This window comes from Somniosus microcephalus, chromosome 11 (assembly GCF_052327205.1).
Source record: "Somniosus microcephalus isolate GS21.2 chromosome 11, FLI_Smic_1.0, whole genome shotgun sequence".
NCBI lineage: Eukaryota > Metazoa > Chordata > Chondrichthyes > Squaliformes > Somniosidae > Somniosus > Somniosus microcephalus.
The window spans coordinates 10979764-10991900 of NC_140997.1; the positions used below are offsets into that span (position 1 = coordinate 10979764).

A 12137-nucleotide genomic window follows, 5' to 3' on the forward strand; every position below is an offset into this window, starting at 1 on the left:
ACATAATTGCATTTTGAGACAATTTTATTACATAGAATTTTACAGAACAGAAACAGCCCATTCAGCCCAACTGGTCTACACTGGTGTTTATGCACCACTCGAGCCTCCTCCCACCTTAGTTTATCTCACCCTAACATATCTCTCTATTCCTTTCTCCCTCATGTACTTTTCTAGCTTCCCCTTAAATGCATCTATGCTATTTGCTTTGCCTCAACTACTCCATGTGAGAACAAGTTCCACATTCTCACCACTCTCAAGTAAATAAGTTTCTCCTGAACTCCTTATTGGATTTATTAGTGATTATTAATATTGCAAAGATCATACACTGCACATCCCACACCTTACACAAGTTCCACACCGGTTTCTGTTTTTATTTGAGCTATTCAACTTTTGACTCCCAATGCAATCTCTGCCTAATTTTAATGCAGGTGTACATTTATGAATACTTTTTCATGAAGACTACAACCCTTTAAATAAATTCCAAACTTCTCAAAATTCAAAAGATCTGGAATCTCATCCATTCCAACGGTTGTCTAATTGGTGATGGAGGAGCCAGTCGTTGCTTACCTGCAGCTCAGATATATGGACATGGAGTTCCTGAGCCATGTCCTCCGCTTCACGGACCCGCCGGTTCAGCTGTGGCGAATAATTGGCCACCAGCTCATTGTCATAAGAATCCAAGATGCATTTCATCCCATCACGAGCCTACAAAACATCAAACGCTGAGATTACAAGATTAAAATTAAAATTCTGCTTTGCTTCCTCCATATGCTCTCAAACAGTTCCCAGGAATACTTGGTTGCAGTGAATGACATTATCTATTAAAGTGATCCAAAAGAATCTGGGAGAATAAGCCTCATCTTTTAAATAAATGGAGCTCAAATTTTCAGCTTCTTTACATCAGCTTTCTTCAAAGTCCTTGCAACCACACATATGGGAACAGATAGGGTTAGATTATATTGCCTTCTTTCAGATATTCCATAACTCAGTGAAGAATCGGGTTTCTTGTTCGGGACCTGGTCAGAAATCTCATTCTGCTGGTGAACATTAATTTAAAATAGGCCGCAGAGAAAATTAATAACGTTGCTAGATGCCACATTAGTTTTCCCTTAATTACTTGTTTTGTTTCCTTGGGCACCCAGCTGTAGGATCTTTTTTAAGACGACCAGTTACAGCATCACCAGCATTATAACTACCCTGACATTAAAATCCATCAAAAGAGAATGAGACGGTGGTACAAATGACTGGAATTCCAATGTGAACACATCAAGGGGCAACAGGACATGGTCTATACCTGAGAGTCCCAAGCTGCACTTCAACCATGTGGAGGCTGGGTGCTTTCTCACAAAGATAAAAAAAACGAAAAGTCCAGTGATTCACAGCTGCCCTCATATATGACTTGTAGCAGACAGCTATACAGCAGCTCTACTGGGGGTTGAGAGCAAGTTTCCTTCTACCCCATTACCCGTACAGCATTTATCCCTCAACCAACATCACAAACAGATTATCTGGTCATTATCACATTGCTATTTGTTGGACCTTGGACCTGCACAATTTGCTGCTGCGTTTCCCACATTACAACAGTGACTAAACTTCAAAGTACTGTACTTCATTGGCTGTAAAGCGCTTTGGGACGTCCCGAGGCTGTGCAAGATGCTACATCAATGCAAGTCTTTTTTTTTCTTTGTACAAAATGGAGATAATTAATGGCAGAAAAGGAAAGTAAAATAATTAGCAAACAATTGTTTGAATTGAAAGCTAGCAAATAAAGATTAATTTGAACCAAATCAATCTCCTCAATGTCTAGCTGTTTTCTTTTCTTCCTCAGAGGTCTGTTATCGCCTCACCTCCACTTCAAATTGAAAGCAAGTCTTCAGTGAATTTCCTCAACCAACCGAGGGATATGAGTGCACTATGTTTCATAGGTTATACATATGCTTTGTAATGCAGCATGATTGTCCATGATAGCAATTCTGCACTAAGTGGCAACAAGATGAATGCAGAATAATGGGATACCTAGGGGTGATTACAAAACAGTAATCTTATCAAGGGGCTTCAGATAACATAATAAACCACTAGAGCAAAGCTGCAGCAGTTAACAAGTGTTATCTGAACCACAAAATGAGATTACATTCCAGAAATCGATTCCAAATCTTCATTCTTCTCAATAATACATACTGTGGGATTGGTAGAGCAGTTTTATTCAGCTTTATGGTTTGTTTTGGCCAGTGGCAGTCAGATGCTACAGGCAGTTGATGCGTGATTTTTGTCTATATTGGACATTCTTCTTCTCCTTCTTCTTGGGCAGTCCCTCGGGACCGAGGATGAGTTGCTTCCACATTAAAAATGAGTTTGCAGGTGACTGATGAGTCCAATGCGGGACCTACAGTCTCTGTCACAGGTGGGGCAGACGGTGGTTGAAGGGGTGGGTGGGGTGCTTGGGTTGACGTGCGCTCCTTGCGCTTGGCTTCCGCTTGCTCCCGGCGAAGAGACTCGAGGTGTTCGGCGCCTTCCCGGATGCTTCTCCTCCACTTTGTGCGGTCTTGGGCCAGGGATTCCCAGGCGTCGGTGGAGATGCTACACTTTTTCACGGAGGCTTTGAGGGTGTCCTTGAAGCGTTTCCTCTGCCCACCTGGGGCTCTCCTGCCGTGCCGGAGCTCCGAATAGAGTGCTTGTTTTGGGAATCTCATATCGGGCATGCGGACAATGTGACCCGTCCATCGGAGCTGATTGAGCGTGGTCAGAGCTTCGATGCTCGGGATGTTGGCCTGAGCAAGAACACTGACGTTGGTGCGCCTATCCTGCCAATGGATTTGCAGGATCTTGCAGAGGCAGCGTTGGTGGTACCTCTCCAGTGCTTTGAGGTGCCTGTTGTACATGGTCCATGTCTCTGAGGCATACAGCAGGGCAGGTATCACTGCTGCCCTGTAGACCATGAGCTTAGTGCCGGGTTTGCGGTCCTGGTCTTCAAACACACTCTTCCTCAGGTGACCGAAGGCTGCACTGGCACACTGAAGGCGGTGTTGGACTTCGTCGTCGACGTCTGCCCTTGTTGATGGTAGGCTCCCGAGGTATGGAAAGTGGTCCACGTTGTCCAAGGCCTTGTCGTGGATTTTGATAATCGGGGGGGCAGCACTGTGTGGCGGGGGCAGGTTGGTGGAGGACCTTTGTCTTACGGATGTTTAGTGCAAGGCCCATGCTCTCGTATGCTTCGGTGAATGTATTTACGATGGTTTGGAGTTCGACCTCCGAGTGGGCGCAGACGCAAGCATCGTCTGCATACTGTAATTCGACGACAGAGGATGGGACGACCTTGGATCTGGACTGGAGGCGATGGAGGTTGAACAGTTTCCCGTTTGTTCTGTAAATTAGCTCCACTCCAGTGGGGAGCTTACTGAGGGTGAGATGGAGCATTGCAGCAAGGAAGATTGAGAAGAGCGTTGGTGCGATGACACAGCCTTGCTTGACCCCGGTTCGTACGTGAATTGGGTCTGTGGCGTAACCGTTGGTCAGGATCACGGCTTGCGCGTCGTCATGAAGCCTATTCAGCCTGTGCCTCACAAACAACCTGATGACTGCCAGTGATGCAGAGACACAGAGTGCCCACAGCGTCTGGTCTGCACTCAAGGCCTCCATAATCAGCACCTGTGAAGAGACGCTCGGTCACTCAACCAGGAAACACCAAGACTGGTTCGACGAGGATGACCAGGAGATCCAGGAGCTAATAAGCCGCAAGCGCAAGGCATTTCTGATCTGGAAACAGCAACAGAACTCGAGAGCAAGAAAGCAGCTCTACAGAAGCCTGAAGGCCGAGGTCCAACAAAAAAACTCGCAACCTAAAGAACAGATGGTGGGTGGAGAAAGCGCAGGAGATCCAGCAGCTAGCCGACAACCACGACGTGCGTGGATTCTTTAGCGCAGTCAAGACCATCTACGGCCCAAGCACCCAAAGCCCTTCCCCACTGTGGGCCAAGAACAGAGAGGTACTCATCAAGGACAGGGAAGCAGTCAGTGCCCGCTGGAAGGAGCACTTCGAAGATCTCCTTAACCATGATTCTGTCTTCGACACGAGTGTCCTCAACTCCATCCCACAGCATGCTACCTGCCACCATCTCAGCAGAACCCCAGCCCGGCATGAGGTTGAAAAGGCCATCCGACAACTGAAGAACAACAAGGCCTCAGGAGCAGATGGAATCCCCGCCGAGGCACTAAAGCATGGCGGAGAAGCACTACTGGCGTGAATTCATGAACTCATTTCTCTTATCTGGAAGGAGGAGAGCATGCCAGGGGATCTCAGAAACGCCGTAATTGTGACCATCTTCAAGAAAGATGACAAGTCCGATTGCGGTAATTACAGAGGAGTTTCCCTGCTATCTGCCACAGGAAAAGTCATCGCAAGAATCCTCCTCAATCGCCTTCTCCCAGTGGCCGAAGAGCTCCTCCCAGAGTCGCAATGCGGATTCCGCCCACTAAGGGGCACAATGGACATGATCTTCACCGCACGTCAATTACAAGAGAAATGCAGGGAACAGCACCAACCGCTGTACATGGCCTGCTTTGATCTCACAAAGGCCTTCGACACTGTCAACCGTGAGGGATTATGGAGTGTCCTCCTCAAATTCGGCTGCCCTCAGAAGTTTGTCACTATTGGACATTATCACTGCAAGACCGTCGAGCGACAGTCAACAGTTAATAACAAGAAAATAACAGTCACTACATGTTGTACAGACGTAATACATCTTTGTGCTTGGTCTGACAGCTGAGTTACAAAGCCATTTTCAGATCAGAAGTCAAGATAAAACATTAGATATACAGGTACACTATCCCTTATCCGAAAGCCTTGGGACCAGCTGAGTTTCGGTTTTCGGAATTTTTCGGATTTCAGAAGGTATTATTATAAGACTGGGAAATCTGTATTTAAAATTAATTTTAAGAGTTCAGGCTACCTCTTGCGACTGTTCCGTGTCTCATTCCCCTTCCTGCTTCTCTGGAAAGCCGGATATCGTCTGACTCCTACTAAGCTGGCCCGCAAATCAGGTCGGGTGGGGGGGGGGGGGGGGGGGGGGAGAAAAGAATATCGGACAGGCCGCGGTTCAGGTCGGGGTCAGGGGGGATAAAAGAATATCGGACGGGCCGCGGTTCGGGTCGGGAGAAAAGAATATCGGACGGGTCGGGGGTCGGGTCGGGTGTGGGGGGGAGAAAAGAATATCGGACGGGCCGCGGATCGGGTCAGGGGAAGAAAAGAATATCGGACGGGCCACTGCAGCTATCGGACCGGCCGCTGTATTGTTGGGTTCACTCTCCCGGCACCTCCTTCACACTGCCCGGCTCGGCCTGCAATCTCCTACCTAGGAGGGAACTCTGTGACCCTCTGCCCTGCTCAGCGTAAGTCGTGCGCCACTCTGGTCATGTCGTGCGCACGACTTACGCTGAACGAAAAAACTTTCGGATTTTAGAGGTTTTCGGAAGTTCAGATAAAGGATAGTCTACCTGTACTAAAATTATAACCACTTCCCATCATAGTCACTTATATCAACTATTCTTTCTTCAGCTTTATTCACATCACATATTATCGAATTGCTGATTGCCTCTAAAATTCAAATTCTACTAAGCAAATTACCACAATTCACTCTATTTTTCATTTAATGCTTGCGATTATTGCTATGTCATTTCAAGAAATGTGCTTACTAAGTTACTAGAAAGATGCCTGGCACTTTACAACTTATTGGTAATAATAATGTTTATTCTATATCCTATTTAGAAACATAAAAGATAGGAGCAGGAGTAGGCCATTCGGCCCCTCGAGCCTGTTCCGCCATTCAATGAGATCATGGCTGATCATCCAAACTCAGTACCCTGTCCCTGCCTTCTCCCCATTTCCCTTGATCCCTTTAGCCTTAAGAAATATATCTAACTCCTTCTTGAATATAGTTAATGATTTGGCCTCAACTGCCTTCTGTGGTAGAGAATTCCTCAGGTTCCCCACTCTCTGGGTGAAGAAATTCCTCCTCATTTCTGTCCTAAATGGCTTACCCCTTATCTTTAGACTGTGATCACTGGTTCTGGACTCCCCCGCCATCAGGAACATCCTTCCTGCATCTAGTCTGTCTAGTCCTGTTAGAATTTTATAACTTTCAATGAGATCCCCTCTCATTTTTCTAAACTCTAGCGAGTATAAGCCCAATTGACCCAATCTCTTCTCATACATCATTCCTGCCATCCCAGGTATCAGTCTAGTGAATCTTCGCTGCACTCCCTCCATGGCAAGAATACTGCACACAATACTCAAGGTGTGGTCTGACCAAGGCCCTGTACAACTGCAGCAAGACATCCTTGTTCCTGTACTCGAACCCTCTCGCTACAAAGGCCAACATACCATTTGCCTTCTTAACCGCCTGCTGCACCTGCATGCTTACCTTCAGCGACTGGTGCACAAGGACACCCAGGTCTCATTGCACTTCCCCTTCTCCCAATCTATTGCCATTCAGATAATAATCTGCCTTCCTGTTTTTGCCACCAAAGTAGATAACCTCGCATTTATCCACATTATACTGCATCTGCCATACATCAGCCCAATCACCCAACCTGTCCAAATCATACTGGAGTTTCTTGGCATCCTCCTCACAGTACACACGCCCACCCAACTTTGTGTCGTCTGCAAACTTGGAGATATTACATCTAGTTCCCTTGTCTAGATCATTAATATATATTGTGAATAGCTGGGGTCCTAGGACCGATCCCTGCGGTACCCCACTAGTCACTGCCTGCCACTCGGAAAAAGACCCGTTTATTCCAACTCTTTGCTTCCTGTCTGCCAACCAGTTCTCTATCCAAGTCAGTACCTTGTCCCCAATCTCATGTGCCTTAACTTTATACGCTAATCGCTTATGCGGGACCTTATCGAAAGCCTTCTGAAAGTCCAAATACACCACATCCACTGGTTCTCCCATATCTATTCTACCAGTTCCATCCTCAAAAAATTCCAGTAGATTAGTCAAGCACGATTTACCTTTTGTAAATCCATGTTGACTTTGTCCGATCCTGTCACTGTTTTCCAAATGCTCTGCTTTTACATCTTTTATAATGGACTCTAGCATTTTCCCCACTACCGATGTCAGGCTTACCAGTCTATAATTCCCCGTTTTCTCTCTACCACCTTTTTTGAATAGTGGGGTAACATTAGCTACCCTCCAATCCACGGGTATTGTTCCAGAGTCTATCGAATTTTGGAAGATGACCAGCAATGCATCTACTATTTCTAGGGCCACTTCCTTAAGTACCCTAGGGTGTAGATTATCAGGCCCTGGGGATTTATCGGCCTTCAATCCCATCAATTTCCCTAACACCATTTCCCTATTACTTTTGTAGTATATTTTAGTTAATTTAGTTTTCAATTGTTCCTGGATAGTAATTCCATCAATATTTCCTAAAAGTACACTTCAATGTAGTGCTTATTCACTGCTGGGCTCATACTTAACAATAGCATTTTCCCCGACTGATATTGAATAATACAGTTTAAAGTGCTATTTGCTTGCTAGTAAATTTTAATAGTGGGCATTAATTAACACCCAATACAACTCAATGACCCAAATTCACTGAAGTGAAATTATAACAGAAATTTTTTAATTTTATGCACAAAAGAAAAAAGATGTACAATGGCTATGTCATAAGGAAGATTTCATTACTAGCATCACAGGGCAAACATTTCGAAATATGTTGTTGCCGTGTTGAAGACTTGCAAACAAACTCAGATTTATAGTTCTGACAGAGCAACAGTGGCCACGACAACCACAGATAATCTACAATGAATCTTGTTCATTCTTCTTGCCTTCTTTCCTCACAGAGCACTACAGACTTAAATGGCAGCACAATAGTTGCATCTCCTGATTGCTAGAGTGTTAACGTACCATCTGAAATGACACCAAGCCACATTGAGCAAGGGTGTTTCCAGGTTCAATTTCTGGTTTGTCCCGAGTTCATCAATCTCTGGCATTTTGAGGCAGGGGAAAAACGGTTACATATAATCCCAGGATAACCGCAAGCAGGTTGAGGTAAGCCCATGGTTCATTCCTTCTGATTGTTATCTGAACAATGCCTCTGTGTCAATACTGTGTGGGGATAGAATGGTCAGTGCTCCGATAGTCAAATAGCCTACAACACTCACTCAACCAGGGTCACACATGAAGATTGGGCACTTGAATAGAGACAAGGAGGTCACCACCACCATCAATGGAATTCTATCTGTGCAAAGTTACCAAGTGTCAGCCGTTGATAGCACTCTCGCCACCAAGTCAGAAGGTTGTGGGTTCAAGTCCCACTTCAGAGAGTTGAGGACAAAAATCTAGGCCGACACTCCAGTGCAGTACTGAGGGAGTGTTGCACTGTCTGAGGTGCCGCCTTTCGGATGAGACGTTAAGCCGAGACCTCGTCTGCCCTCTCAGGTGGACGTAAAAGATTCCATGACAGTATTTTGAAGATGAGCAGAGATCTTATCCCTGGAGTCCTGGCCTATATTTATCGCTCAATCAACATCACTAAAAACAGATTATCTGGTCATTATCACATTGCTGTTTGTGGGAGCTTGCTGTGTACAAATTGGTTGCTGCATTTCCTACTTTACAACAGTAACTACACTTCAAAAGGTGCTTCAGTGGCTGTAAAGCGCTTTGGGACGGCCTGAGGTCATGAAAGACACTACATAAATGCATGTCTCTCATTCTTTCAAGTTTGAGATGAGGCATAAGGAAAGAAAAATAGGAGGTGGGGTGGGGGGAGAGACCAGGTTGTTAAAATATTCAAATTACAAGGCAGTGAATCAAATTTCTCATCTGCATTGGGAAAGAACTGTTCTATGCCATAAAGGGCTTAGCAATTTCCCAAATGCCAACACCATAATTTAGGTTTCCCATTAATGCCAACAACACACTCCAGTTCACCACATCGCCCTACATGCCAGCACAGACTCTCGGATCCCCCCACACCCGGCCACCAGTGTTGGCCAAACAAAGTAAATATTTGCTCACTAGAGTCAAAAACTGAGCACCTTACGACATTTTGATGTTGCTAGAGTTGGACTGTACCTCTGATGTTCATCTCTTGATAGTACTTTACAAGACAAACTCTGGTTACAATGAATGTTTCTCCATTTTGCATTTCAAACCTTAGACTTCTCATTCGGGTGATTACACCCTGCAACCCTCCCTCAGGTCTTACATGGGTGAGTTAATTGAAGGATACGATAAAATGATTCAGTCAGTTACCCAAAAAACACTAATCTTTACGTATTAATATTTAACCGAGGTGAAGTCTTTGGGCATTCAAAACAAGTTGTTTTTGAAAGCCTGGAGATTATACTACAGAAAAATAATACAAAGCATGTCACCAACAAAGATTGCTATTGCTATTGTACACAGCTACATCAGAGCACTGATTTAGCTATCATGATGCTGGTTTAATCAATAAATTAAACTGCTAGATGTCACAGTCCAAGCATGGAGAAATGTTTTAAATTATCCTAGAAATTTTAAGTAGATGGTGGCAACATCTCAGTAATAAAGCGATTAATCACTTTCTTCATGCTCCAAATAATATGCACCTCCACAAGGTAGGTTCCGGTCAATGGCCTGCCAAGCGCATATATGAAAATATCTGTGACTTTTAGATAGGTGGTATTTCAAGTTGTCATATACAGGGTGTATGGTTGCATAGTGGTTATGTTACTGGACTAGTAATCGAGAGGCCTGGACTAATGATCCAGAGACGTGAGTTCAAAACCTACCATGACAGCTGAGGAATTTAAATTCAGTTAATTAAATAAATCTGGAATAAAAAGCTAGTAATAGTGACCATGAAACTGTCGTAAAAACCGGCTGCCCTTACCCGGTCTAGCCTATATGTGACTCACAAACCCACAGCAATGTGGTTGACTCTTAACTGCCCTCTGAAATGGCCTAGTAACCAACTGCTACAGAGACTGCAGCATTTCAAGAAGGCTTCGCAAGGGTAATTAGGGATGGGGAATAAATGCCAGCGACACCCACATCCCATGAGTAAATAAATAAAAAATATAGCCCATGGACCTATGCCATTCTGACTTAAAACTGTATTGTGGTGCTTTCTGTGCGGTCAAAATGAAATCCAAAAAATGGTTCCCACTCTAGCATCTCTGGAGCCAGTACATGCAGTGACTCTCGTGTTAAACCCAATCTGTGCATTTACAGCTTTGGTCTAACAACACATCTTCCTCTGCATTAGAGATCTGTTTCCAATGATCTTGTTCAGGGAGTTGACTCAGTCTTGCACTCCATGCTACGGTTCCAAGCATATAGTTAGCGGGAGGGAGCTAGATCAAGGGAGTCTGTGGATCTCTCAGAGGGAGTCGCTCCCAATAAAAATAGTGCAGGTAGAGACCATGCCCAAGCAGTAGAGGTGCGTTACCAATTCTCCACAGGTAGAGGGCTCAGTAAAAAGCCAGACTCAGTTTGTCCTCTGCCTAGAACCTGGTGGAGATCAGTGGTGGGCGTAAAGGCGAACAGCAGCAAGCAACATGGTAAACCGGTAAAGCACTGCTCTTCAAAATTAGCAACTTCACTTCATGCTACAAGATCACATCTGCTAACTAATGTATAAGATAAGAACTGAAGACAGAGTTGTAATTCAAGATTCTGGAGTGTAGAATCATTAAGGCTCTATTTCCCTGAAGCGTGCATCAATAGATGCAGTCATTACTGTATCATTCCAAGGCCTTGAAAATATATTTTTATCTGGGGATGGATTAACTCATTTACTATCAGACAATATTAGTCCCGAAGGGACCCAACATTACGCTCCAAATGTTTCTATGTTGTATAATAAAAATGATTTTCCTTGAAATATACCTTGGTAATTGTCACTGTACTTTAGCTAGTCTATATGCCCATCAAGGCAAGAGATGTTTTTACTGTATATTGAAAGTTTTTCACTTTTACCACACGGTGTCTACATCAAGCACTCCCATGTCAATTGCTGCATGGATCAGATGCAAGGCAAATCTCTCAAGCCAAAAAGCAACTCACACTGCACCAACACACTTCCATTTCTTGCACAATGACCTGCTGTAGCAGTTGAGCAAGACTGCTAAATTGTGCTGAATGATGAGGACTTTTATACTGCTAATACGTGTCCACACGGAACTAGACTGAGGCTACCCTAAACTCAAATTACATAGGACCCTCACAGCTGGCAGAGAGAGGAGAATATCTCCCCAGCATTCTAGGCCAGATTCCACGTCAATTCCACTGTGAAAGGACAATGGTCTAGCCCACTATGCCACCAAATTTTGTCTTTTAAGAAATTGGGAAATCAGAGAAAAGAAGCAAATAACATAAATTAACAAGGCAAAAAAGGAGAATTCCAATGGTAACAGCCAGTAAATAAATAAATGACAAGTAGGGAGATGCACAATAAATAAATCAAAAAGAACTCAAAGCAACAGAAATGAAGTGGACAGTTACTGGAGAACAGAAGAAATCAAGTACAAGAATGATCAAGGTGGCAAGGAAACTGCTGAATAAAAACCAATCAGGAGCTTCAATGGCTAATGGATATGGTAGGCAATTTTTGGAATATTTGTCTGTGTTCCAAAGAAACAATTTGGAGTCTATCACAGTTTGGACTGATTTTTCAATTTGTTACAATCTCTAGAGATTTTATCTCTCTGCGCGAGAGAGTCAGGAAGCACTTGAAGGAGGTGAGGAAGTAAGCTTGGAAACACTCGGAGGTGGCGTGGGCTGAGCAGCACTCAAGCAGCCAGGTGGGCTGAGAAACACTTGGACTGCACAGGCAGAAGAGCAGGCCGGGAAGTGCCAGTCAGGAGGGGGGGGGGTGCAGTTTACATTATTAATAGTTACAAGCTTGAACAGTAGGAAGCTGCTGTTACACATGGCAGTTATTTCTTTACCTTACAGAAGTGTTGAACCATATAAGACTATTAATATATGTATCTGCAAGTACCATTTAATCTATAATGTATTCTGTATTCTGCCGTGACCTGAGAAACCATGTAAATTTTTGCACAACTCAATAAAGTCATTTGGGAGGAAAAAAAAGTCTGCATGACACAAAATGTTTGCATTCATAGCAGAACTATGTTCCTTCGC

General features: G+C 44.3%; 2 protein-coding genes across 3 annotated transcripts in view; one reads left to right on the top strand and one right to left on the bottom strand.

Annotated features, from left to right (window-relative positions):
* LOC147110317 (mitotic spindle assembly checkpoint protein MAD1-like) overlaps positions 1 to 12137 on the top strand; it is a 998542-nt gene that overhangs the window by 168995 nt on the left and 817410 nt on the right. The window lies entirely within an intron of this gene.
* Positions 1 to 12137, bottom strand: part of LOC147110318 (mitotic spindle assembly checkpoint protein MAD1-like) — a 362457-nt gene that overhangs the window by 57867 nt on the left and 292453 nt on the right. For both annotated transcript variants that reach the window (XM_086000213.1, XM_086000210.1), the window contains one exon: positions 568 to 705. In XM_086000213.1, the coding sequence (XP_085856339.1) occupies positions 568 to 705 (138 nt within the window). The remainder of the gene's footprint in view (positions 1 to 567; positions 706 to 12137) is intronic.